The 26637-nt window shown below is 60.0% G+C and overlaps 2 protein-coding genes and 1 long non-coding RNA gene across 3 annotated transcripts; 1 reads left to right on the forward strand and 2 right to left on the reverse strand.

Moving 5' to 3' along the window:
• The first annotated feature begins 1321 nt into the window (after positions 1 to 1321).
• Positions 1322 to 21741, forward strand: ZNF710 (zinc finger protein 710). The gene is given in 6 exon segments (XM_027688573.1): positions 1322 to 1471; positions 1473 to 1577; positions 17911 to 19336; positions 19866 to 20057; positions 20508 to 20682; positions 20933 to 21741. Coding segments are annotated over 6 exon segments (2151 nt in total). The 5' UTR covers positions 1322 to 1391; the 3' UTR covers positions 21106 to 21741.
• On the reverse strand, positions 11957 to 26486 carry LOC113970087. The gene is made up of 3 exons (XR_003535039.1): positions 26070 to 26486; positions 13103 to 13107; positions 11957 to 11967 (listed from the first exon to the last, which is right to left on the reverse strand). It is a non-coding gene; the product is annotated as an uncharacterized LOC113970087 (long non-coding RNA).
• Positions 22470 to 26637, reverse strand: IDH2 (isocitrate dehydrogenase (NADP(+)) 2, mitochondrial). The gene is made up of 11 exons (XM_027688587.1): positions 26564 to 26637; positions 25503 to 25594; positions 24965 to 25130; positions 24408 to 24568; positions 24179 to 24322; positions 23933 to 24069; positions 23675 to 23826; positions 23480 to 23592; positions 23295 to 23392; positions 23084 to 23176; positions 22470 to 22790 (listed from the first exon to the last, which is right to left on the reverse strand). The coding sequence occupies exons 2-11, from the start codon at positions 25551 to 25553 to the stop codon at positions 22703 to 22705; spliced, it is 1203 nt and encodes a 400-aa protein (XP_027544388.1). The 5' UTR covers positions 25554 to 25594; positions 26564 to 26637; the 3' UTR covers positions 22470 to 22702.

Genomic DNA, 26637 nt, shown 5'->3' on the forward strand with positions numbered 1-26637 from the left:
AAGTGGCGGTTTGGGGACCGGTGACGCCGCCGGGTCCGGGCTCCGAAAGGCCCCGGCAGGGCCGTGAAAGGGTGCTGGGCAGCCCCCGCCAGGCGCGGGGGATGTGAGCACCGGCAGCGGGGACGGAGCGGGGAGCTCGGTTTTCACCGAGACTACAAAACATCAGAAAAGCAGAAGAGCGCCCAGACAAAGGGCTGCGTGTGGAGACAAACTCTGCTGCGATTAGTCTGGCCGGCGCCACCTGCTTCCATGGAGATGAGAATCTCCCGACGCACCAGTCGAATCCCGGCTGCCTCCGCGTGCTCCTTCCTCCATGGGGAGGAGACCCTCCTCCTCCTCCTCCTCCTCCTCCTCCTCCTCGTCCTCCTCCTCCTCCTCACGATGGGAGCCGGAGCCTGCAGCCCGCAGACCCTTGGCCGTTGCCACCCACTCTCCTTCCTACGCCACATCCCATCTCCATCCCTCCCTTTGGGGACCGGCTGCCTCCTGCTACCACATCCCCACGGCCATGTAGGTCAACATCTCCCTCCACCTTCTTGGGGAAACCAACAGGACAACCAATCCTTGGACCACCAGCTTCCCTTCCCGCACCACATCCCGTCCCCTTCCCTCCCTTTGGAGACTGGTCATCTCCTGTCACCCCACCTCTGCAGACCCCGGCCTCTCCCTCCACCTCCTTGTGGGGGTGAACAGCACCCCCCCCAAACCCCTCCAATTCCTGTAACATCCCCAGTTCCATTAATCCCATTTTTGGGGGGAAGGAGGTCCTTACCATCAACCCTACAAGCTTTTTGGGGTGTACATGATCTTTCCCACCATCACAGCAGAAGAGAGAATGCCCAACCAGGATATGGGTCCCTTGGGAAGGGCGTTCCCCGCTCCCGCTATCACTCTATGAGGTGATAAGCTCCCAAAAAGAAAAGAAGGGGGAAGTAGAAAATGATCCCTGGGGTGCTGGAGGGGTTAGGGTTAGGGGAGGGGGGTCCCCATCGACCACCCCCACCGCCATTCCCCCCCGCTTTGTCCCCCCAAACTGGTACCGAGGGCGGCCCCGGCTCCGGTGGAGGATGCTGCTGCACGGGGGGGCGTTCGCGGTGGTCGGGCAAGTTGAGGAGGGGGAGGAAGATGAAGGGCGGGCGAGTTAGGAGGAGCTGCTTTGCATCCCTTCACGTCAGCCCTGCCTCATTCCCTCCTTCTTCCTTCCTGCGCACCCAGCGCCGGGCCCGGAGCCGCCGCCGCCGCCGCCGCCCCGTGGAGCCGCCGGTGAGTCTTCACCGGACCACCCCGTGCCCCTTAAACTCCCCCAACGAGGGGGACAACAGCGGGGGGGACAACAGCGGGGACACCGGGATGTGGCCGCCTTCCTCCCCCGCGCGACGGAGACGAGAGCGATGGCGGCGGGAGGTACCGGGAGGAGCGGGAAGGACGAGGGGGTTCCTCGCTCCGCGCGTGGGGCCGCCCCTCCACATGAAACCCCCCCCCCCCGAGAACTTTCCCCGTGGCTGCTCGCAAACTTTCTCCTCCGGGAAAGTTGCGGGGAGGGCGCGGAGGGGGGGCCTGACCTGTTGCGGGAGGGGGTAAGCAGCGCGGTGGGGACCTTGCGGCGGAATCGCGCGTGGGAGAGATGCTCGGGGGGTCGGGGTCGGGCAGCACCCTGGGGCTTGGGGGGTCGGGGCGGCAGCCGGGTGGTCCCCGCGAGCCGCGCCCGAAGTTTGGGGACAGTTTCACGGAGCAGCCAACGGTGGGGGGTCCGGGTAGGGCCTCCCGTGTTCACAGAGGCAAAGTGCCCCGGGGGGGTGAAGTGCAGTGGGGAGGGGGGGGTGACTCCATGGGCCAGTCCCATACCAGGCAGGTCCCGCTTCGCCTCCCTCCCTGGAGCACCCCAGGATTTCCCAGTGTGGGACCCCCCGATGCTCCGTGGGAGCTGCGTGGGGGCTGGGGGGGCTTTGTGTGCTGCGCCCTGGCGAGGGACCGCAGGGAGCTGCCTGCAAGCCCTCTGGTCATCAATCGGGTGCGGCGGATAAATTAGTTATAATTAATTAATCCATCAAGCATTAGGAGTTTCCTTGTGACCTGCCATGTAGGCAGAGGAGGGGGGTGATGGGAGGGGATGGGAGCAGTCCAAGCCTGACCCTCGTAGGGACAGGGAGCCTGACCCCCCTCCCCCAGCTGCAGAGCCTCCCCGAGTCCAGCGCCTGAAGCCTCCCCCCAGGTCCAAAGCCAGCAGCTCCGTCAGACTCAAATGTCCCACATTGTGCTCCTGCACCCCAGACCAGGCTCACACACCCCACACTGTGCTCCCGCACCCCACACCACGATCCTGCACCCCACACCACACCTCCACTCCCCACACCGTGTTCCCAGCCTCACCTCGGCAGCTCCTGTATCCCAGGTTTGAACCGGCCCTGCCAAGCCGTGGATCCGAGCGGCTCCTGCATGGTGCTGCTGGATCATATGGGTGATCAGAGCCAGCCGCAGGATTGAACAAACACAGCTTGGTTTGGAGGGAGAGTCCAAGCACAGTTCTCCCCAGGGACCCCGAAGAGTCACAGGGGGGAACTGGCCTCAGCATTCCCTCTGGAGCCCTGGGGATGCCCAACCCCTGGCTGGCCATGGAGAACAGCAGCTGAGGCAGCAGTGGCCGGGCTGTTACCATCCCTTGCTCCCACCCCAGGTGACAGTGTCCTCACTGCAGGAGCAGCTGTGGAGCCAGTCACATCCCCCTCAGCTGGGCCCAGCTCCTCTTCTGTGAGCAGCCTTCCTTCCATCAGTGCCCTCTTCATGAGTCGCACTGTATTTCTCCAAGATGAGAAACAGGAGCTGAAGCTCTGCTACACCCCAGGACACATTCCCACACAAAGTTGGGGGATGACTCGGAGGGTTGGACGTGGGGCTCTGCAGCAGCGGGAGTGGAACATCTCCTGTGGTGCTGGGTCGTGGCTCATCGTGTTGACACTTTGGGTTTGGTTTAATCCCTGAGAAAGGGTTTATTTCAGATGGTTTTATTGGGCTCTTTTAATTTATCAACTAGTTTGGAAATCATGGTGAGGAGAGGGACGAGCACAGGCCCTGTCCTGCTCTGCTCCACATCTGAGAATGCTGAGGAATCGGCGAAGTGGTGGGTTTGTCTGCCGGGAACATGCCAGCATCACATCCCGTGGGAGAGGGGCTGCCTGCACTCCTTTATTTTAGTTATTCCTTGTGGAGAAGTCAGGTCCAGCTCAGCCTCTCCCAGAGCCCTGTCTCTGGGCATATCCCTGTGGTCTGCCAGGCCAGGGCCAGTGAGGGGATGACGGGGAGCCAAGTGCTGCCCTGAAAGGCTGGGGGCTTCCTGCTGAATTTGTTGCCACTGCTGCCTCTTCCCTCCTCCATCTACTCCCAGCTTTAGTTTCCCAAGCCCCATCACATCCCCAACCCTCAGAGCTCTCCTGCCCGGGCACAAGTGGCAGCATCTGGAATGGCCCAAACACCTCAGGGTGCTCAGGGCACACGTGCCATGGAGGTGGCACGGTGGGGCAGGAAGAACACTGTGGGATGGCTGGGATGGGGTGTGCTGGGAGGACTGGAAGAACACTGTGGGATGGCTGGGATGGGGTGTGCTGGGAGGACTGGAAGAACACTGTGGGATGGCTGGGATGGGATGTGCCAGCAGTGCTGCAGTCCCATCCTTTGTGCTGCCCATGGCCAGAGCCCTCTGGATGAGTCATGGTCCCTGCTAAGCTCTTCTTGCAGGGCTTGACCCTGGGGACAGGGACTGTGATCGGTGACAAATGTTTTCCCTTTGTCCCTCTGTGCCACATTTTCCTTCTCATCCCTGTGATCACCTTCCTTCTCTCACCCCCTTGTCCTGGCAAGCAGCTGTGGGTCGCAGTGGGGTGGGGCGGGAGAGGCTCCGGCACAGCCCCTGCCTAGCATAGCTTTCCCTAAATCCCAGTTTCTATCCAAAGCAAGTGAAATGTGAGATGTCAGCCTGGAAGGAGGTGCTCCTGCTGGGGTGAGCCATGGAGGAGGGTCTGTATTTCTTTATTTGGGGGGTCTGTATTTTGACACCAGGGAGGCTCACCCAGCTTCGATGGAGGAACAGGGCTCTCCTCACTGAGAGAACAAGCAGTCATGAACTTTCTTTCCAAAACTTTAAATTAAGGGAGAGAAACATAATTTTGACTTTTCCTGGCCTTCCATCACAGATGTCCCTCTGTCATTTGAGTGACAGTCAAGAATTTCTACCGCAGATTAACAGGAACAACATGACAGCACCTGCATGAAACTCGTGGTGAAGCAGGTGGCTCCACAGTGTCCCTGTGCTGTCACCTCCTGGTTCTCAGAGTGTGTGGACAATGTTCCCTACAAAATGTCACAGTTTTTAGTAAAGAAGTGCCCAAGTGTTCTGTTGTACAGGGCAAAGATAAACTTGAAGTTCACAAGAATCTTCTCCGGATTGGATCCGAGGATAGCCCAGGGATGGCGGGGGTGCTGGAGAGCCCCATGGCTGTGCAGAGCAGGGAGCTGGGGCAGGACAAGGTACCTCTTGCAGCCCCAGAGCTTTAAGACCAGGTTGGCCATCCAACCTGGCCTTGAACACTTCCAGAGATGAGGCAGCCACAGCTTCTCTGGGCAACCTGTGCCAAGGCCTCCCCACCCACATGGGGAAGAATTCCTTCCCACTATCCCGTCTATCCCTGCCCTCTGGCAGTGGGAAGACATCCCCCCTTGTCCTGTCCCTCCAGACCTTTGTCCAAAGTCTCTCTCCAGCTCTCCTGGAGCCCCTTTAGGCACTGGAAAGGGCTCTAAGGTCTCTCTGGAGCCTTCTCCTCTCCAGACACCGACACAGCCTTGGTCTTGGCATAAGGCAAACCCAGCCAGGCCATTCTGGGCGGTATCTCAGCACATCCATTCGGGAAGAGCAGGCGGGGAGGAGGAAGCAGCACACGGACGTGCTCATTGTTTTACTTCCATATCTCGTCCAGGGGGACCTGTGTCCCTGCCTCTGCACTGTGCACCCTGACACACTGTGCTGGGCAGGGTGGGAGCTGCGACCGGGGAACGGGAATTTCCCGGGGATTGCAGGTGGGAGCCGCGAACAGCGCCGGGATGGGACGGTGAGGGGCTGCTTCTGCTTTTTCCGGAGTCTTTGCTGTACAGATGGCCCCATGGCAGGGCTGTGGTCCCTCTCTGGCCAGCAGAGCCATACCAGGCTGGAGCCCGTGTCCTGCCTGTGCTGGTGGGTGGCCCGGTGAGGGAGAGGAGGGGGAGGAAGGACAGGCAGAGCCGCCGGAGGAAGAGCATTCACCACTGCCTCTAAATTTATCTTTCCTGTTTCTCGGCAGCAGCATTGTCTCGTACCCATTCTCTGTGATGTCAGGCCAGTCTCCCCTCTCTGCTTCTCTTCTGACATCCCGTCCCTCGCCATGTTATCCCAGTTTAACCAGCTCTGTCCCTCCCCTGCTTTTGCTTTCATGTATTTAACTCTGACATACTCCCTGGCTGGTGTTCCCTTCCTTCACCTCCAGTCTGTTATCACACCCGCCATCCTGGGGCCCTCCCCACAACCCTGCACAGCAACCCCTGGCTGTGGGGGGGTTAAACTGGGGGTTGGGGGTGTCTCAGTGCCTGTGGGCTCAGGACTGGGAATCCAGGAGCAAGCTGGAGAATGGGTTGTGAGGTTTCCCTTGACGAGCCCTTTGTCCAACCCATGATGGGCTGCTCTCAGGGGAGAACTTCTCTCTCCCCTTGGAACCATGGAATCGTTTTGGTTGGAAAGGACCTTTCAAATCACAGAATTCCCAGGGTAGCCTGGCCCTGCTCGTCCCAACCTTCCTGGGAGACACTGCACATGGCTGGGCAGATCAGGGACATCCTGGACTAGCCAGACAGATCAGGGATGCCCAGGACTGACCCGGCTGGTGGCTGCTGTTGGGAAGAGCTGTTGTTGCCGTAAGGATGAATTTTCCCAGGAGCTGCTCCCCTTCCCAGCCAATCCACAAGGATTGTGAGGCTTTCCCTCCTCACAGAGGATTTTCCACTCTCAAGTCCTGACCTCTCTGCCATCCCAACTCAAACACCTTCCTGCTCCTTGCCAATCCAGTCTTTGTTCATTTATTGAGCTGGCTGAGAGTTGCCATTCCCAGGCACAGATCGACCTGCCCTCCTGGCTCTGCCCTTGGCTTCTCTCCAGAGCCGTCGGTTTGTCATCGCCGTGACCATTCTCTGCTCACTGTGCACAAAATCACCATGCGAGTGTTCGAAAGCTGTGTGGATGTGGCACTTTGGAGACGTGGGTTAGTGGTGGCCTTGGCAGTGCTGGGGAACAGTTGGACTCAATGGTCTTAGAGGACTTTTCCAACCTTAGCGATTCCATGATTCCAGCCCTGCCTCATGTGTCCCCATGGCTTGGGGGACACCAGCTCTCTGGGGGCTAATACTGCCATTTGGAGGAGCTCTGACTCAGGCCAGGGGTGCCCTCTGGAGAAAAAACACTTTCTCAGAGGCAGAACTGTGGGCAGAGCTGGACAAGTCTCCTCCATCAGAGTGCTGAGCCTCTGTGCTGAATCCCTCCTCATCCCTTCCCATCCACACCTCGGCTGCTCCACATGCGCCGGCAGGGCCTGACCGGGCCATCACCTGCCGAGAGCGAGCCCTGATTTATGGGGGCTCCAGTGGTTTGGTTTGGTTTTGTGATTATCAACAAGAGACACATAGAAAGAAATTATTTCAACAGCTGAATATTGTGTGTGTTTGTGGGACTTTCTGGCTGAGATAAGAAAGGGCACAAAGTACAGGGATTGTGCAGACTGGGATGAAAATGGGGACGGAGGGTGGCACAGACCTCAGGGCTAGCCAGGACTGCTGGAGCCAAGGCAGAGACAGCCCAGCCTCCTTGGGAAATATTAATTAGGATGAGTAAATAGTGCAGATATCCCCACCCTCTCGCTCACAGCCAGGATTTGCCCACTGCATCTCCCCGTATCGTCTGATGAGCCCTATCTGGGCAGGTGATCCATCCCCCACTGCCCCTGGCAGCCCCTGGCCCAGATTCACCCGACACCAGCTCCATTTTCAGGAGAGGGGCAGCAACGAGCCGCAGGGCCCCGGGCATCGCTCCCTGGGCACAGCTCCTGCCGTGCTGGGCTCTGTCCTTGCCAACAGTCCAGCTGGTGTGACACGCTCCGGACAGCGGTGCCAGACCCTGTCCTTTGAAGTCCATTTCAGAAGATAAATACGTGTGTTTCTGTGTAAAATCCCTCTGCCCAGAGTTGGGAGCGTGGTGGGAGCTCCCAGGGTGTGATAACTCACAGGAACACATGTGCTGTGAGCAGGAATCGTGTCCTGCCCCGGCCCTGTGACCCGGCAGCAGTGTCAGCCAGCGCAGCAGCCCCAGGCAGACACCTCTGGCTTCCCCCTGGGAAAAGCAGCAGGGTACTCAAAGTGGATCTCAAAGACATTGGCCATACAGGCAGGCTGGGGCTGTGGGGACTGGGGAGAACAGCTGGCTTTGGGACATACAGGAATACTGTGTCTTCCACATCTGGCTCAGCACAGTCACTCCCTTGGGTCAGTCCTGAACTGGGAATTCATAAACTGCCCCCAGTGAGAACCTTTGTTTGGTGCCTCCTGCTCCATTCTGTCCGACCCAGCCTCCCAGACACTCATCCCTGACCTGCTCAGCTGCGCAGAAAAGGATCCGAAATGTTTCCCACCTTGGGGATTTGAAAGTAGAAGTGGTGTTGGCAGCTGTGCAGCTGGTTAGTTCCTGAAATAGTGTGACATGTCCAAGAGCTTTGTCATGAGAAGATTGGGAGTGGGACATTCTGGGAGACCCGGTCCAGTGCCTGGTGCAGGTGAAAGGGGTCCAGTGCTCCCCAGTTCCTGCCTGTACCTCTGCCTGCCCACAGTGGACAGCTCCGATCACCGCTCCTCCCTTCAGCTCTGGGCTGTAGGAAATGGCACTCTCTGTGTTTGGCACTGGGCTGTGTGGGCTGAGTTCCGCAGCAGGGTCCGTGTGCTGGAGGTGATTCCCAAGCCATGGAGCTGGAGGTCGGTGTCTCCCGTGCTGTTTCGGCTGTGCTTTGCAGTGCACAGGCTCACCAGGACCTCTCCCTTTGCCAAAGCAAACCGCAGTCGCTGGCGTTGTGCTCAGGGACGTTCTGGGAGGCAAAACAGCCTCAAAATCCGGAGTTGAGAGAGCAGACACAGCATGAAGTGCCCCCTCACCTGTCCCCAGCGCAGCCCCCGCCCGGCTGCTGGAGCCAACTCTGCTGGGAGCGGCTGCAGGACTGGAAGATTTACACGTGGAAGATTATCCAGTTGAGTATTAATTATCACACTCAAATTAGAACCCCTTGATTATGATTAACTTATTAGCCGGCCTGGCAGTGGAGACAGCAGATGCAGTGCTGGTGGCAGAGCTCAGCAATGCCTGGCACGGCTGGGCACAGCATCCCTGAGGGGAGCAGGCAGCCCCCAGCCCTGCAAGGCTCTGGGGCTCCCTTGCCCCTGCCCAGGACAAGCTGTAGGAGAGCAGCGGGGAGCTGAGCGTGCCCATGCTGGGCTGGGCTGAGATTCCTGCCCCTGTTGGCCTCGGGGCCGGCGGTCATAGTGTGAGGGGTAAAGTCTGCATGGGCCATGGTGTGAGGGGTGATGTCTGCACGGGTGTGGGGGCACGGGGGTGCATCCCGGTGCTCGGCACATGGGAAGATTGAACCTGTCTGCAGAACCACACGCAGTCCGAGGTGTTCACCTTCCTCCTGGCCTTTAACTCTAGTTGGACATCCCTGGTGCCATGACTGGATCTGGGCCAGTGGTTAATTAAATAGCTGTGTCCCTGTTACTCCATCCTCACAGCCCAGTGCAAGACAGAGCCCAGGGAGACAGGGACAGTCAGGCCTAGGAGCCACTGTCCTGCAGCATGGACAGGCTCCACACGTGGCAATATCAAAACTGGACTAAAATTGTTCCCAAGGATAAGAGCAGCAATGCTCTTGAAAGTGAGACCCTTAAGTGAGACCCTTCCCTCTGTGGGGATCTTCCCTCAGTCCTCACATATGAGCAGCTGTTTCACATCCCCCCGGGCAGCCCTTGTTCCCTTCAAGGTGACACACATCTCCCATTTGTACTCTTCCGTGTTGGTTTTCCCCTTTGCAGCCAGCTGTGTCACACACACCAGGGTGCCTGAGCTCCTGTGTGTTGTCTCCTGGGACCTCTGGCCATGTTTACGGCTCTGCCCCGAGGTCCCGGCAGTTTGTGATTAACCCCGGCTCCAAGGGGTGCTGAGTGCGAGCAGTGCCGAGCAGGAACGATCCCACATGGGCTCAGGACATCACTCCCTGCCCCTGTGGCTCCCACCCACAGCTGGGGTGATGCTGGGGCTTGCAGACCCCAGTAAAAGCCCTGTTGGCCCTCTCTGGGCAGGGGTGGGCACTGGGGGCTTTGGGATTTGCAGGGTGAGGGGGCTGCACCCACCCTTCTCCCCACGCTCCCTGCAGGGCTCAGCCCAGGACCAGGCCCCCAGTTTTGCATCTGCCACAACCATCCCTCATCTTTCCCTGCAAGGTTTGGGGGTTGACATGAACCCACACTTTTTCCTGCAGATTTGTTTCCTCTGGGTGTTTGCTCCCTGGTTTTCCAGGGGGATGAGGAGGTGGTGAAGGCAGTCCTGCCCAGCACCGCTCAGTCCCGTTTCCTTTCTGTCCCCATCTGCATGTGTGAGTGCTGGGAGCAGGTTTGTCAGCGCCTCAGCGCCTTTCAGGGACTTTGCAAAGAGCAGATTTATTTTCTGCTATGCTGAGAATTAACTCCCTTTTCTTCCTCTTCCCTCTGCCCCCGCTGGAAAGAGAGAGAATGGAGGGAAGAAGAAAGGATTTCCATCGCGGTGGTGATTGGCACAGCCCTGAATGAGAGGTCATTCCAGCCGGCTCTTTCTTTTCAGGGCCCTTTTTTCCTGCTCCCTGTATTCAGGCTGGCAGCATTCTTTCTTTTCAAAGCTCCTCTGTCTGTCTCTCTCTTCCCCCTCCTTTATTTTTCATCCCTTTTCTTTACTTTTGCTGTCTTTTCATTCTGTTTTTCTCCACCCCCTTGGGGCTCCATTTTTTCTTTCTCTTTTCCTCTATTCAGTTCCCTTTTTCTTCTTGCATCTCTTTTGAATAGCTTGGCTATTTTCGGAGAGGAAAGGAACTGTGCCGGGGAGAAGCCGTTGCAGCAAGGAGGAACTTGAAAGTCTTTTCTTTCCCTGTTTATTTCACTTAAAAGCAAAAATTGTTTTCCAAGGCAGAGCGAGGGTTCTATGTGAAGCCTTTGAAGCCAGGCTGGGACAGCAGCAGGGCTGGGAGTCCTCCCTGCTCCTCGCTGTGCCACACACACTGCTGGTCCCCAACTGCTGACAAAGCCCCGAGCCCCCGAAGCACCAGGGGTCAGAGGTCGGTGCTGCCTTGGCTGGGCTGTGGGTGCTCAGGCTGCCAGAGGGGGTCTGGACAAGAGCAGCCCCTCTCCCTCGGCTCAGCCCACACCAGTTACCTGATTTAAAGGCTCTTCCTGCTGCTGGGGCTCCTGGGCGGCAGCATTTTTAAGGATGACGTGACCATAAGCTCTAAAGGCAGATCCTGGAGCTCTCCACTGCAGCACGTACCTGCATGGCACATGGATGGGGATGGAGAGGCCATGTTTGTTCCAGAGGGGAACAAGGGGCTCGCACAAGGAGCCCATGGGGAAACGTGGGATGTGCCGGGACAGAACGGTGCTGGGTGCCCGGGGTGGACACTGCCCATGGACAGTCCCTGCACTCGCGTCTGAGGGACACAAGGGGCTGAGCTTTGGTCCTTTCCACAGAGGAATGGCAGGAAGGGTCTCATTTGTGTCCATAAAGCCACAGTGATTCCAGTGGGTCTAAGGAAACCCCTCGCTCAGCAGCAGGAGGCTGGTCCCCACATCACTGCTCCAGGTGCTACCAGCAGCTCAGCTTGCTGTCACAGTTGTCCTGGCAGCCCAGCACTGTGTTCTGGGAAAGGCTGTGAGGGCAAAAGGGCTGGAAAATCAGGGCTGAAGCAGGATGGGTTTGGTCTGATGGAGAGGAGTTGTTGTTGTGCCATGTGACGCAGCAACAGGAGCTCCTCAGGAAGGCAGTGGTGGGGGTGAGGAGAATCCTCCTCCCAGAATGTTCCCAGCCTGGGTGCTGCTCCAGGCATGAACCCTCAGTGGTTTTGGTGTGGTTTTGGTGCACCTTTGGTGTGGTTTTGGTGCGGTTTTGATGTACTTTTGGCTGCTCATGGAGTGCAGGTTTTCCACTCGCTGGCTCCAACATTTGCTCTGGCTCGGCCCGTCCTGAGCAGCAGTTCCTCAAGGAGACCCCCCTGGAGCAGGGACAGCACTGGTGGCCATGGACCTGCTCTGCTGAGCTCCTGGCTGTGCCACAACACAGGGGTCCCCTGGAAGTGACCCTGAGCCAGAGCCAGGCTCCTTGCTTCTTCCCACCAGCCCCAGAGCCTGGAGCAGCCTGTCCTCCATCCATCTTTCCATCACCCCTGTGGCCAAACAGATGCAGGCAGGACTCTGGTTTTCAGGAAACAACTTTTCCCCATGAATTTTAGTCTGCTCTGGTTGTTTTGAAAGGACACAGACATTGAGGCTGATCTATGGCACAGGAGCTGCCAGCTTCTGTGCTGGCTGTGTTAGGATCAGAGAGTCATTGGAATCCCAGGTTTGGAGGGACCTCAAGGATCACCTGGCCCAACTTTTTTTGGGAAAAGCCTGGTCTGAACAAGAGGGGGCTGGAGGTTGGGACTCAGCAGCCGTGTCCTGCAGGGGAGGCAGAGCAGGGCATGCCTGGGGTGCTCCTCTGTCTTAAAACTGTGGCTCTGGGGGGTGCAATGACCCCGCTAAGCAGGGACCCCTCCCCTGCCCTCCAGGGCAGGATGTGGTGGAAGGGTGCAGGCAGCTGGCAGGGTCTGGGTGCCTGATCCTGAATTCTGCTCCCTGCTGTCAGACAGGAGCTGCAGGAGGGGTGGCAGGGCACAGTCTCTGTTGTCCTCAGCCAAGGGGCACTTCGTGGTGCAGGCGGGGGTCCCGTGCTGGGCAGGAGCGGGGCCAGGGCCCAGTGGTTAATTAAATAGATCATTTATTTAAAGTGAGATTCAAATAATTGTAAACCTGAGATAGAGAAGGCATCAGAGGAGATGAAAAGGGAGAGAGAGAGAAAGGAAGCAAAGGACAGAGGTTCGAAATGGAGAGGGAGATTAGGAGAGAGATGAAAGAGAGAGGAGAAAGATAAGAGGGAGAGAGGGGACAGATCTCGGCTTGAGATGGGTGTTGCCAGGGAAACGGGAAGAATGAGGGAGCAATGGAGGGATGGAGGAGCAGAGGATGCTGGGGGTGGGGAGCAAGGGATTGAGGAGCAGAGGGATGGAGGTTCGCAGGAGGGAGGGGTGGAGGGATGAAAGAGCAGAGGAATAGAGGAACAGAGGAATGGAGGAGTGAGGGATGGAGAGTTGGAGGCTGGAGGGCTGGAGGAGCGAAAGCTGGAGGAAAAGAGGGATGGAGGCTGGCTGGATGGAGGAGCAGAGAGATGGAGTCTCAGTCTGAGAAGGAGGAAAAAATGGTTTCCCAGCAGAATGGGAAACAGGAGAGGGATGTCCCAGCTCAGCATGGGAGTCTTTGTGCTGGGAAGAGCATTTGGGATGGCAGCTCTGTCCCTCTACAGTGAGCAGCCACAGCACCTGCTGCTGCCCCCAGCCTGACCCTCTCACCCCAGTTCCCATGGGTGGATCCCACATCCCTGGCTGGTGATGGGGGAACCAGGCAGCTTCATGCTCCACACACCTTTGTTCTGCAGCACGGGTAACCTCTGGTTATTTGAAAGCCATTCCCTTTTCCCTCTCAGTCAGAGTTTGCCAAAAACCAGGTGGCTTCAAAGGGGTAAATATTTGCTTCTGACTGATGGACATGAGTGGTCTGGGTGAGAATCCTCCAGTTCCATGGAATATGTTCAGAGGAAGCCCCCGTGGAGCGGCTGTGGAGGGTTTGACATGCTCTGACAACATGGGGCCACTCCTCCCCAAGCTTTCATCTGTCCCATGGACCCCCGGTCCTCACTTTGCCTGACTTGGTTTTCCACCTGCTCTCAGTAGAAACATTATCAACATCCCACTGCAAATCCCAGGTTGTGTCCTTTGTTTTGTGAAGCCAAAGCCTCTAAAGACGATGCTTCCTCCACCCAGAACCCCTTCAGTGACACCCGTGATGTCGCGTCCGTCGCTCACTCAGAGGCTGAAGGGAGCGGCTGCTCTCTGAGCTGCTGACAGTCAGTAGAGGTTTCTTTTTTCTAGAGAAGCTTTCCTTAAAACAAAAGTTTTCCTTTTAAAATCTAGTTTGACAGTATCTGTCTGGACACACCAACTGAATTTAAACATGTGTTTGCTTTCAGTGGCAGCAGCGCCTGGCCCTGCACAGCTCCTGCCCATTTCACTGAGCTTTGAGTCGTTTTTGCAGCAGTTCCTCCGTGCTGGGGGTCAGTTCTGGGGTGAGAAGTGCTGGTGTCACGTCAGCCAGAGCTGCTCTGCACATGCCACCAGCACAGAGCCAGGGCTGGGCAGTGAAGCCAAGGTGAACCCCAAATCCTCAGACTGGTGCAGGACAGACACCGGGTCGGGTTTAGGAATAATTTTAGTTGTTGTGATTTTCAGGAAAACAACATTATTCTGTTTGGAAATGTGGGGGTTTGAGCAGCTTTATGTGAAATCCACAGGCAAGATGAAAGTCCCCTTTATTAAATTTAAATGAAAGCTGCTTTTGAGAAAGGAAGGAAAATAAAATCAAAGGTTTTCTCACAAATATCAGATCAGCTATTTTCTGGTAAAAAGTGTTGAAAAGTTTTAGTGCCCCCTCCCCCAAGGAGACCCAGAGGGGTCCTGCAGAGGGTCTTGTAATGGGAGTTCTGCAAAGGGTCCTGAAATGGGGGTCCCACACAGGGGACCTGAAATAGGAATCCTGCAAAGGATGTCCTGCAATGGGGTCCCCACAATGGGTCCTGCAAAGGATCCCACATGGGGGACCTGTGATGGGGTTCTCACAAAGGATTCCTGCAAAGGGGTCCTGCAATACCTGTCCCACAGTGGGGGTCCTGCCAAGGGGACAGCCAGGAACAAGCCCTAAATGTCCTCCCTCCCATGTGAGCCCGGGTTTGTCAGACAGCCTGTGAGCCCATGCAGGGACCCAGGTGGGATCAGCTGCTGCTGGTACCAGCTGGGCTCTGGCACCTGCTGCAGTGCCTGTGCTTACCCTGATGGAGCCAAGATAAGAGGGAGCAGTGGCAGCAGGGAGGGCTCCTGCATCACTGGTGGGGGTTACTGCTTCTTGGGACAGCTGTGAGAGGTAAATTCCCCAAATCCTTTGTGTTTTGGGTACCTGCCGGAATGGCTGGGTGAGGAGGTGAGTGCTGCTGGCCTCTGGGTTGGTGGGGGAGGCAGGGAATGGAGCCAGGTAGAAAACAGGGATCTTTAGTCACTAATGCCTCAGTGGAGGCTGTCGGGGGCAGCCAGGGCCATGGTTCCTCCCAGAGCTGCTCCCAGGGGGCTGTAGCTGGGAACAGCTCCATGGGAGTGGGTGGTCCTTTAGCTCAGGGTACCCTGTTGGGGACCTGGTGGGTCTCAGGTCCCCAGGTAAACCACAGGTAAACCTGTGGGTGCACAGGTGAGGCTTCCGTGGATCAGATGTAATGTTTTTAGGCTGCTCAGTTTAGGATTTATCAGGGTCTCATCTCTGGAGCAGTAGCGCTGGCAGAGGGGCAGTGGCACAGGTGATGGGACAGGTGGGTGAAACTAAGGGAAGTAAAACAGCAAAGGGAAGGGGAGAGTGTCCAGGGACAGACAACTCTTAGTCTGGTGGCTGGAGAATCTGGAATCCAGCAAGGAACATGCTGGGGGTGAGGAGCCTGTTGGGCAGACTCTGCTGCCAGAGGGATCTGGGTGAATATTTGGGGGGTTGATGATGCAGCAAGGGAGGAAAATAAACTAACACAAGGAAGTGAAAGCCATGAAAAAAACCCTAACTGACTGGGAGGTGAGTGAGGAGCTGGTGGAGGCTCTGAGGGGGACAGCCAGGGTGAGGGAGGGCAGGGACTACAGGATGTGCCAGGGCAGAACACGGCTCTTCCCAGATGTGTTGGGAAAGATGGGAGGAGAGAAGAGATTGCACTGAGACTAAACCTCACAGTGGGAGGAGACATGGTGAAAGAAACCCAAATTTCACAACCCCAAAGGATCAGGGAGCATCTGTCCCGTGGTGTCGGAGAGCGGAGAGCGGCGGCAGGAGAGGAGGACGAGGGGACTGAGAGCTCGGCACTCACCACTGGTGGAGGGGACTCTGGCAAGTGTATCTGTGTGACCCCCATATGGGAAAGGGATGGATGGGCAAGGGTCTGCATTGGGAAATGAGCTGGAGGGACCTGAGCCTGGACCAAAGGGCTGGACTTGAAAACTAAAAGTTATTAAGCCTGGAGGAGGGTTTGGTTCCCAGCGGTGGCACTGGGCAGGGACCCCAAATTCAGCGGGTGGAAGCCTGCAGGTCCAGCCCCAGGAAGGGTCTGGAGGTCTGGGCTGGGGAGGAAGAGGAGTTGGAGAAGTTGCTCACGTTGCTGCTGGGGTCAGCACTGGGACAGGAGCCTGTGCAGTGTCCAGGAGCTCTGCATGCTCCAGCCCCAGGCATCGTCCTGGTTCACTGAACCGACTGCTCTCAGTGGGATCAGCCATGGCAGGACAGGACTGTGCTCTGTCCCAGCAATGGACCCAGCACTTCTCTTTTAGCAGCTTTAGCAAGGCTGGAAGTAGCTCCCTTGAAGCACAGAGGTGCCAGAGCACTCCAGAGCCTTGAGGGTTTCCTGGGGGAGCTGAAGTGTGTGACCCCACCTCACTTGCCAGTGTATTGGGAAACGGTGTTTCCAGCCGGCTCGGCAAGTCCCGAGGCATGAACAGGGAAGTGAGAGCGGGAAGTGAAACAGCTGCCTCTGCCCTGTTCCCGCTTCCCCGTGTGGTGTTTGTGCAGCTGCAGCTCTGGAGCACTGTGGCCTCGGACAGCAGAGCTTCTATCCCGTGTCCCAGGGCTCGTGTGTCCAATGGAGACAAGTGCATGAGGTTTGTGCAGCACAAGGCTCTGGTTTTCCCGCTGAGAAGCAGAGCTCATCCCCTGTGGAAAGAATCCACATTTACTTTCCCCTAAAAAAGCCCCTGGCTTGGGGTGGTAAGACCCCCTGGTACTGGTCTGTGGGACATGTGAGTGTGTCAGTCTTGCAGCTCCCTCATCTCGTGGTGCTCGTTTTGGGGGACAAAGACCTGGCACTGTGCTGGGTGCCCAGTGTCCCTCCACCGTGCCAGGGACATGGGGAGAGCAGCTTGGACCCCTCTCCCATGTCCCTTCTCCCCTACCTACAATGGGCAGTGCAGGTCCCCCATGGAGCCCCAGGGGAAAGGGGGTCCCGTCTGGCGGGGTGGGGCCCCGGGGCTGTGCTGTGCATGCCGGCTCTCCCTGTCTGCTCCCTCTTCTTCCTCCCACCCCTCCTCTTCTTCCTGCCACCGCCCTCCCCCGCTCCTTGCTTTGTTTCGCTGCCTCCGCACTCATCCTCCCCCCCATCCTCTTCCTCTCCATCTCCTCCCTGCAGCCCGAAGCCGCCCCTCCGCTCCATTCCTGCCCCCCGCCCCTGACCCCTGCCCGCTGCCTCTCCAGGGTGCCCGGGCAGACAGAGATGCTTGGCTGAGACCTTCCTCCCACCTCCCCCCAGTATCCCCCCGGCAGCTCAAGCCTGGGCAGGGTCCTCTCACGGGCTGTGTCTGACCCCGGGCCGAGAGTCGCCGGCGCTGTGCCCAGTGCCGGTGCCATGGTGGCCCAGAAGACAAGAGGGGACTGAGGAGGGACCCCATACCCTGGGTGTCCATGGGCAGCAGACCCCGCCGTTGGCGTTGCTCCCTTTCTCTGTCTCTTCCTGTTTTCTCCCTGGTTTTTCCCCTTCCCCATCATCATCCCATCCCCTTCCCCATCCTGTCCTGTGCACTGTGGCTGGTGTTCAGGTGGGCATCTCCCAGGGCCATGAAGGGACCGGCAGGAGCAGGCAGCTGCCTGCAGTGGAGAGGCCCATGTCCCTGCCACACTCTGTGTCCCTGCAGCTGGCCTGGCTGTGGGGATGATATCAGGGCACAGCAGGGTTTCCCCACTCCAGAGCTGTTCATCCCAGGATTCCCTCACACCGGGCAGGTCCTCCTGGGACTGTGACAGGATCTGGCTCAGAGTTTTATCCCTGTTTTACCTCCCCCACAGAATTTCTCTTTGTTGTAGCTGCAGAAATAATTGTATTTGGGAGGATGCTCTTCAGTGGGAGGGAGCGGCGGCTCTCCAGGCACATCCCTGCCAGTCCTTGCTGACTGCTGAGGGGGGTCGGGGGACCCTGTGGGCCCTGTGCTGCCCGCCATGCTGTGGTGGTGCTGGGACCCCTGGAGTGAGTGTGCCAGGCACCAGTGCTGGGCCCAGCAAGCCTCTTGCCCGCTGCTGGGCGGGCTGACCGTGTCCTGCTGATCCCAGTGGGTCTGGGCTCCATCCCTCAAGCTTACTGTGCTGCTGCTGCTCCTGCTTACTTCTGCCAGAGCACAGAGCCACACTCAGCTGTGGTTGGTCCCCAAATCATGTGGGCACCTGTCCCTGGGAGTCACTGCCAGGAGCTTGAGGGCGTGCAAGGAGCCAGACCCCAGCCTCGGTGACTGATAGCCTGGCCAGAGAGGACATGTGGTGCTGGGGACCCGCACTGGCATCACCCACTTCGGTCTGGGGTTCACTGGGGATGGTGCTAAGGAAAGCAGTGATGGCTGGAATGAGCCCCTCCCAGCACAGTGTCTGTGGTGTGGGGTGCTGGGGCTCACGGCTGTGTCTCTCCCTCCCCAGCCATGACGGCGTAGGCCAGTGGCGAGAGATGAACCGGTTCAGCGAGTGCGGGACGCAGACGGATGCGGTGGTGGTGCTGTCCCTGGCACAGGCTGCAGTCCTGGGCCTGGTGTCTGATAATGAACTGCTTGGGGCCACCATCACCCCCGCCGGCTTCTTCCCAGGGCTGGCCGGGGAGCTGCCGGACAACACCACGGCAGAGCCTGGGGAGCCTGAGGGCGAGGAGCAGGCGCCTGGGGATGGGCAGGATGAGGACACCTTGGAAGCAGAGTTCTCGCTGGAGAAGCACGCCCGGAGGAGGAAGCGGCCGCCTGTGAGGCTGGTGCCCAAGGTCAAGAGTGAGAAGGCGGAGGTGGAGGCAGAAACGTCGTACGACACGTCCGTCCCCGGGGACGAGGAAGGCGAGGGGCAGCGTGGCCACCCGGCCCAGCCCCCAGAGCCCGGCCAAGAGCCGGCGGTGCATAGCGGTGCCATGAAGATGATTGACCTGGGCACCTTCAGCAGGAAGCCCCGGCGCCTGCGGCACCTGCGGCGGCACCGGGAGCTGGAGGGCACCGAGCGGCACCGTGGGGGCAGCGACCCAGACGGCGGCCCCATGGAGGCCCTGCGGACCACAGGCACATTCGAGGCGGGCGCCCCGTCCCCTGGTGAGGTGGAGGCCCCTGCGCCGGGGGACCCCGAGCAGGTGAAGAGCGAGCAGGGCTGTGGCTGGCAGGAGCCAGGGGAGCTGGAGGCAGAGGTGGCCGGTGGCACCAGTGAGCGCAGCAGGAAGGCGCAGCTGGACCGGCTGGACATCAATGTGCAGATCGACGACTCCTACCTGGTGGAGGCCGGGGACCGCCAGAAGCGCTGGCAGTGCCGCATGTGCGAGAAGTCCTACACCTCCAAGTACAACCTGGTGACCCACATCCTGGGCCACAACGGCATCAAGCCCCACTCCTGCCCACACTGCAACAAGCTGTTCAAGCAGCCTAGCCACCTGCAGACCCACCTGCTGACCCACCAGGGCACGCGGCCCCACAAGTGCGGGGTGTGCAGCAAAGCTTTCACCCAGACCAGCCACCTGAAGCGGCACATGCTGCTGCACACTGACATCAAGCCCTACAGCTGCCGCTTCTGTGGCCGTGGCTTTGCCTACCCCAGCGAGCTGAAGGCACACGAGGTGAAGCACGAGAGCGGGCGCTGCCACGTGTGCGTGGAGTGCGGGCTGGACTTCTCCACGCTCACCCAGCTGAAGCGGCACCTGGCCACGCACCAGGGCCCCACGCTCTACCAGTGCCTGGAGTGCAGCAAATCCTTCCACTACCGCAGCCAGCTGCAGAACCACATGCTGAAGCACCAGAATGTCCGGCCCTTTGTCTGCACAGAGTGTGGGATGGAGTTCAGCCAGATCCACCACCTCAAGCAGCACTCGCTCACGCACAAGGTAGGGCCTGGGGATCCCCAGGGGTGCTGCCCTTGCCGTGCTCTAGATGAGGGTGCTGGGGGAGAGGGGTGTCCCAATGTCCTGCAGCCCTGGCCAGGCCTGGGAGGAGATGGGTGGTGAGTAGGCAGTGGCACCTGTGGCTGGTGTTGCTGGGGTCCCTGGGACCCAGCCTCTGTCCTTCTGTGTATTCCCATCCTTGGGGAGGGAGTTTCAGACCTACTGCAGGGTGACCTGGGGGGCCCTGGCCAGGAGTTGCCACAGGCCCTCTGGGTGGGCTGTAAGTGGGGATTTGCCCTTTTCCAGGGGTTCTTTCATGGGGCTGAGCCACAGACCAGAGCTGGGACAGAGCCCGTCCAGCCCCCACCCACAGCCCCTGCATGCTGCTGGGCTCAGGCCGGGCCATGCTCTCAGCACAAGGAGCCCATCCCTCACCCACGGTGTCCCCGCTCCATTCCCGGCACTGCCCACGTGCCCGCAGCACGTGGGGGTCTTGTCGAGCCCCTGTCCACAGCTCTCCCACCCCTGGCAGGGTGTGAAGGAGTTCAAGTGCGAGGTGTGCGGGCGGGAGTTCACGCTCCAGGCCAACATGAAGCGGCACATGCTGATCCACACCAGTGTCCGCCCCTACCAGTGCCACATCTGCTTCAAGACCTTCGTGCAGAAGCAGACGCTCAAGACCCACATGATCGTGCACTCGCCTGTGAAGCCGTTCAAGTGCAAGGTACCGGCGGGACTGGGGGGCTGGCAGAGCCAGGGAGGGGGAGAATGGTCCTTTTGTGCAATGCCCCTGGGAATCTGGCCAGGCTGAGCTGTCGGGTCCTGGAAGCAGATTTGTGATGCCTCCCCTGCTTGCTTCGGCATGGAATGTCCGCTCCAAGCTGTGGTGGGAGCAGTGCTGCTGATGGAAGGACAACCACTGCCTCTCTCTGACCAGTGCTGGATGCTCTGGAGCTCCCAGTGCCAGCACTGCATCCCCAAGCCTCCACACAGAGGGGGAGGAGGGCATGTGGCAGGAGCCACAAGGGACCCCAGAGGGGCAGCAGCCCCATTACTCTTGGAGGGAGCCATGGGGAACCTTTGGGGCAAGGTCTGCTCAGCAGAGCCTTTGGCAGCTCTGGGGGTGCCCCCTGTGCTGGGGAGCCCCGGCTGACCATGGGCATGCTGCTGGCAGGTCTGTGGGAAGTCCTTCAACCGCATGTACAACCTGCTGGGGCACATGCACCTGCACGCTGGCAGCAAGCCCTTCAAGTGTCCATACTGCTCCAGCAAGTTCAACCTGAAGGGCAACCTCAGCCGGCACATGAAGGTCAAGCATGGGGTGATGGACATCAGCCTGGACAGCCAAGGTGGGTCCCCAGTGCGGACTGGGCACTGTGGCTGCCCCCAGCAGTGCCAGTGGCTCCGGGAGCTGGGCTGTGCCGTGGCAGCGGTGGCAAGTTCATGTCTCCTCACCCAAGGGCTGCCCCTACGAGTGGCCTGGATTGAGCAGGGCTAGGGCTCCCAGGGAGCTTTGGGCTCCAAACCCAGGGAGGGGGGAGCTGCTGGCCCAGCCCTCCCCACAGGTCTGTCACCGCATGTCCCTGTGCTGACTCCTAGATGCCATGATGGAGCTGGCCGGGCCCGACCACGCCGAGCTGGATGGGCAGCAGGAGATGGACGACTTTGAGGAGGAGAACTCTTACAGCTACGGGGCAGTGGGCAACCCCCCGGACGAGCACGCGCTGGCCGAGCAGGCCATGAAGGAGATGGCGTACTACAACATGTTGTAGCTGGGGCTGGCAGGGCTGTGGGGGCTTGGCAGGGTGAGAGGGGCTGTGGCACCCAGCCAGATCCCCTAGAACTGGAGGTGGTGCTCCCGCTGGGGTTGGAGAACACAGGGATGTCCAGAAGCCTTTGCCGGACCTGCCGTGGCTCTGCTGCTGCCCCCCTGCCCGCGCCCCGCGCCCGGTGAATTGAAGCTGCGGACGGGGGAGGCACAACCCAGAAAATCACTGAATGGGTAAGGGTGGAAGGGGCCACAGTGGGGCAAGATGATGAGCATCACTAACGATTCTACCTCCTGGGTCCCCCCTCGGGTGCGCTGGAGCTCCCCCCGGGCTCCCCAGGGGGCAGAAGCCCCTGTCCGCGGGAGGAGGCGGGTGTGCCCTCCTGCTCGCCGTGGGGCTCCCTGTGCCAGGCTCTGGGGCACACAACAGAGTATTTTCATAGAAGCTCAGGGCGCAGTCAGTGCCCACAGCTCGGGGTCCAAAGCTGCAGCCAGCGGCATATCCAGGGGAGGCAAACCCAGCCCAGCCCCAGCAAATGATGGTATTTTGAAAGTAATTTATTTTTTTCAGATGTGCCGCGTGGTTGGATTTATCTTTTCACCAAGTTCAGTTCCCTTCAACCAATGTGCTTTGTAAACCTGTGTAAGCTGTGTGGTCTGTGCTGGGAGCCAGGGGGGGCTGCGGGGGCCTGAGAACAAACTGGCACCCCCTCCTTGCCCCTCAGCTGCTCTAGGGTTCAGGAAAAGGTTCTCGCTTGGGCAGAGGTGGGGGTTTGCCTCCTCCATGCCCAGGGATTAGGGAGGAAGCAGCTGGGGCAATGCTGGGTCCAGGACTGCTATCTGGGCTCCGCACCCTCCCTGCTGTGGGACTGGGGTTGGCAGCACCCACATCATTTCCCCCAAGTGTGCCCAGAGCTGGAGAGGGTCCTGGTAGGCATCAGGACCTTGGGTCCAGCCAGAGCACAGGGTTTGGGACCCCTGTGCTGACCCCCCCACCCACTTTGTGCCCTTGGCTGTGCTCCCTGGGGCTGGGCACCATGTACCCCATCCCCAGAAGCCTTGGGCTGGCTCTGGAGCTGGCACCACTCAGCCTCCCCACACAAGGCAGTGTGCCTACCACCCTTGCCATCCACCTTCTCCCCCGCAACATCATCCAGCCTGGGGGCAGGATGGAGATGGCCACAGCCTTGGCCAGCCCAGACCTGTCCTCAGCATGGCAGGGCTGTGCCCCTAGCCAGTGTGGACCCCCACACGCTACCTCAGGCCAGTGCCAAAATGCTGGGGCACACGGCCTTCCAGGCTGGCGAGGCTGAGCTGAGGGGTCTGGTACTCCCTGTGCCCACACTGCAGAGCTGTGCTACTATGATGTGCCATGGCTGAGGAGGTGTTTAATGGCACCACAGAGTTATGGAATACATAAATCAGTTCAGGACAGACCCCCCCAGCCCTACAACTCCTGCTACAAAGGCTTTAAAAACACTCGTAAGAAAACCGCTTATAAAAATGATTCATCTGTTCCTGAGGCGTGTCAGGGAGCTGGAGGTGGCACTGGGCCCCTCCCTGCCCTGTCCATCCTGGGAACAGCGGGGGCCCCCTGCCCCCTACTTCTTGCCCAGGGCCTTGTCCAAGTTGTTCTTGATGGCGTCGAGGAAGTCTGTGGTGTTCACAAAGTGCTCATTCAGCTTCACACTGTGGGGACAGAGAGGGGTTAGGGGGGGTCCCTGCCCACCTCCCCTCACAGGCAGCACGGCCCTGAGTTGTGAGATGTGACCCTTGCCCAACCCTGCCAGCTGCGAATAGACACCCCAAGTCCCCAGGGACTTTCCAGAGCCCAGCAGCTGCCTGTGGCCACCGTGCAGGGCCAGCCTGCCCTTGTGGCTGCCCTGCGGGGCCAGCCCGCCCTTGTGGTCACCCGTGCAGCCACGTTGCCCTGGTGCAGACGGCTGCCTCCCCCCTGCTCCCCCCCCAAGAGTCACCCATACTTGGCGAGGCCGTGGATGCAGCCGGCGAGGTCCTTCGTCATCGTTCCGCTCTCCACAGTGTCCACACAGACCTTCTCCAGCGTCTGTGCAAACCTGGGGGTGGCAGCACCGCAGCTCCAGCACAGCCAGCACCAGACCCCACCACAGCTGTGCCTGGGGCAGCTGCTGGCAGGGACCCTCACCCCAGGGACCCCCACCCCACCCTGCTCACTTGATGAGGTCGGGGTTACTGTCCAGCTTGCCACGGTGCTCCAGGCCACGCGTCCAGGCGAAGATGCTGGCAATGGGGTTGGTGCTGGTGGGTCGTCCCTGCGTGGAGAGAGCAGTCAGTTGTCTGGTGTGGGCACCACATTGTGGGCCTGGCACAGGCAGGTCCTGCTGCCAGAGTGCACCCACCTTCTGGTGCTCCCGGTAGTGGCGGGTGACAGTGCCGTGGGCGGCCTCAGCCTCGATGGTCTTCCCATCCGGACACACCAGGACAGAGGTCATCAACCCCAGGGAGCCGAACCCTGCAGCAAGACAGGGGTCAGGGCGGCTCTGTGAGGGTGAGCACACGTAGCCCACCCCACCTGTCCTCTCCTACTGCCCCACCTTGGGCCAGGATGTCTGACTGGACGTCCCCGTCGTAGTTCTTGCAGGCCCAGACGAAGCCGCCGGAGGATTTCAGCATCTGGGCGACCATGTCGTCAATGAGCCGGTGCTCGTACCAGATCTTCAGCTTGTCAAACTCAGTCTTGTAGTGCCTGGGAGCCCAGGCCGGGGGTCAGCTGTGTCCACCCCAGGTGGGTCCTGCTGCCAGCCCCTCCTGGGCAACCCCCTACGGCAGCCCAAGCCCCCCCAGGTCCATACTTATCAAAGATCTCCTGGAAGATGTCCTTGAAGCGCCCGTCATAGGCCTTGAGGATGGTGTTCTTGGTGCTCAGGTAGAGTGGCCACTTCTTCTGGATGGCGTACTGGAAGCAGCTGTGCGCGAAGCCCGAGATGGACTGCATGGGAAGTGCACAGACCCCGTGGGACCCTGACCCCCCGCCCGGCAGCTTCCCCAGGGTGGCAGGGCACGCTGCCCCGCAGGGACCCCTCCAGCCCCACCGGTACCTCGTCCGTGTTGTACATGCCCATGCCCACGCCGCCTCCGGGGAAGTTGAACACCTCCCACTCCTTGGCCCCGCTGCCATCCTTCGGCGTGAAGACCATCTTGAACGTCCCAGACTTGCTCACCACAAAGTCAGTGGCTTTGTACTGTGGGGGGCCGGGCAGAGCGTCAGGCAGTGGCCACAGGAGCTGCTGGACATCCCCATGCTGCCAGCCCCTGCACCAGGCTCACCTGGTCGCCGTGGGCGTGGCGGCCGATGGTGATGGGCTTGGTCCAGCCGGGCACCAGGCGGGGAATGTTCTTGCAGATGATGGGCTCTCGGAACACCGTCCCCCCCAGGATGTTTCGAATGGTGCCATTGGGGCTCTTCCACATCTTCTTCAGCTTGAACTCTGTGGGGCATGCAGAGGTGAGACCCTCAAGGACCCCCCCAGACCTCCAGAAGAACCCAGCCCCTGCCAGCCCCCACTCCACTGTGCTGTGGGCTGACTAGGTGCCGGGCTGGCCAAGGGGTGGGACAGCCAGTGCAGAATTGTGACTGGCATGGGGCAGTTTGTCCCCCAGCCCCATGCCTGTGGGGTCCCCACAGCACCCACAAGCCCCCCAGGATGGGGAGGGAGGCACAGCGCTGAGCATGGTGCATCCCCCAGCCTACCGGAAACCTGAGCTGGCAGGGGGGAGGCACTGCTGACCCCAAGGGGCTGCACACAGACGGGGCTCAGCACTCCATGGAGCTCCTGCCAGCACCCCACACTGCGGTGGGAGCTCATCCCCTCACCCCTGCCCACCTTCCACCCTGGCTTCGTCGGGCGTAATGGTGGCACACTTGACAGCCACACTGTACTTCTGGGTGGCCAGTGCCGAGTCAATGGTGACTTGGTCGTCCGTCTTGTCCCGGTGCGGCAGTCCCAGGTCGAAGTACTTCAGCTGGACATCCACGTTGGGCAGGATGAGCTGGGGGGCCGGGAGAGCATCAGAGCAGGGGGACAATGTGGGGTGGCCGGGGAGCAGCACCCTTGCACAGCCAGCCCCGGCACCCACCCCAGCACAGTTCGGCTGCCTGCCAGGGACCATCCCCCCCAGCCAGGATGATCCCCCCTGCCTGGGATGGGCCTCCCCACCCAGAACAGTCCCGCCTCCCTGGGACCCTCTCACTTCCAGGCCTGTCCGGAAGCTGTGCCGATTTTACCACCTGCTTCCTGCGGACAGAGGGACAGAGGTGGGAGGGACAGACACAGCCCAGCACAGGCACCGCCTGCTCCCCACACATCCTCCTCAGCTTTGCTTGTGGCACACCCACCCATTCCCAGGGCAGGACCCTGTCACCTTCTCCTTGATGAAGGCCCAGATGATCCTCGTCATCTCATCCCCGTCCATCTCCACCACTGGGTTGGCCACCTTAATCCGCTTGTCAGCATCTGGGGAGCAGCTGGAGGATGTTAGGGGTGCACCCCTGGCCCCACAGCTCCTCGCCCCGGTGTGTGGCCAGGGCGTCCTGTGGGGACCACACAGCCCCATCCGGCCAGGTGCGGGTGCCACCCCAGGTCAGGAACAGCTACAGGTCGGGGGCAAACCCCGCTGGGGTCTGGGCCAGTTTGTGGTTCCAACACTGCTGTGGTGGGGGTCAGGGTGCAAAATGCCCCATGGCAGTGGGACAGGGACAGGTGCCCATCCCTCTCGGGGTGGGACCCATGCGCAAGCTGGGCTGCAACGCCCCGGTGAGGCTGAGACCAGGGCCAGAACCAGGTGCAACCCCCCTGGAGCCAGGCCCAGGCACAAAACAGGGTACAAATCCCTGCCTGGCTCCTGGACCGGGACTAAATACCTCTGGGTGCCAAACTTGGCTCCGGGTCGGGCTGTAAAACCTCACGTGGGACCCAGACCAGAGGTGACCCCCCCACACCTGGGCGGGACCTGAGCGCTTACGGGCTACAAAATTCTACGTGGAGCTGGGAGCGGCAGTTGGAGCGGGAGCGGGAGCGAACCTTCCAGGGGGGCAAATCGGGTGGCAAAACCCCGTGTGTGTCTGGGAGCAGGAACGGAACCCCAAGGCTCCGACCGGGTACAAGCAGAGGTGCAAAACGCGGCACGGAACATGGACCAAATCCCCCCGGGACCAAACTCCCCCGTGACCAAACTCATCTGTAAAATCCCTCGTGGAACCGGGACCAAACCCCCCGGGACCAGACCCAGCTACAAAACCCGGCGTGGGTCCGCAGACCCCCCCCGGGACTGTCAGCAAGCGTGGATCCGGATCCAGTTTCAGACATCGCTCCCCAAAGGAATCCGACTCGCCTTCCCGTGGGTCTGGGGCACACCCCCCTCGTGGCGTGCGCGGCCCCAAGGACACGAGGCTCTCCCCCCACCCCCGGGGCCCCCCCACTCACAGTGCCGGCGCTGCCCCGCGCAGGCAGCGGGGAGCGGGCAGCGGGGCGGGCAGCGGGGCAGGCGGATCAGCGCC

Source organism: Neopelma chrysocephalum, unplaced genomic scaffold (genome assembly GCF_003984885.1).
Source record: "Neopelma chrysocephalum unplaced genomic scaffold, ASM398488v2 Primary Assembly neopelma1_75, whole genome shotgun sequence".
In the NCBI taxonomy this organism is placed as follows: Eukaryota; Metazoa; Chordata; class Aves; order Passeriformes; family Pipridae; genus Neopelma; species Neopelma chrysocephalum.

What these genes read in the sequence shown, in the direction of transcription:
- IDH2 (XM_027688587.1), bottom strand. Translation starts at nt 25,553, where the DNA reads ATGGACGGGGATGAGATGACGAGGATCATCTGGGCCTTCATCAAGGAG. An exon ending in GCCACGCCCACGGCGACCAG is followed by an intron (nt 24,323 to 24,407) that starts GTGAGCCTGGTG and finishes GGCCCCCCACAG; the next exon opens with TACAAAGCCACTGACTTTGT. An exon ending in GTCAGACATCCTGGCCCAAG is followed by an intron (nt 23,593 to 23,674) that starts GTGGGGCAGTAG and finishes GTCTTGCTGCAG; the next exon opens with GGTTCGGCTCCCTGGGGTTG.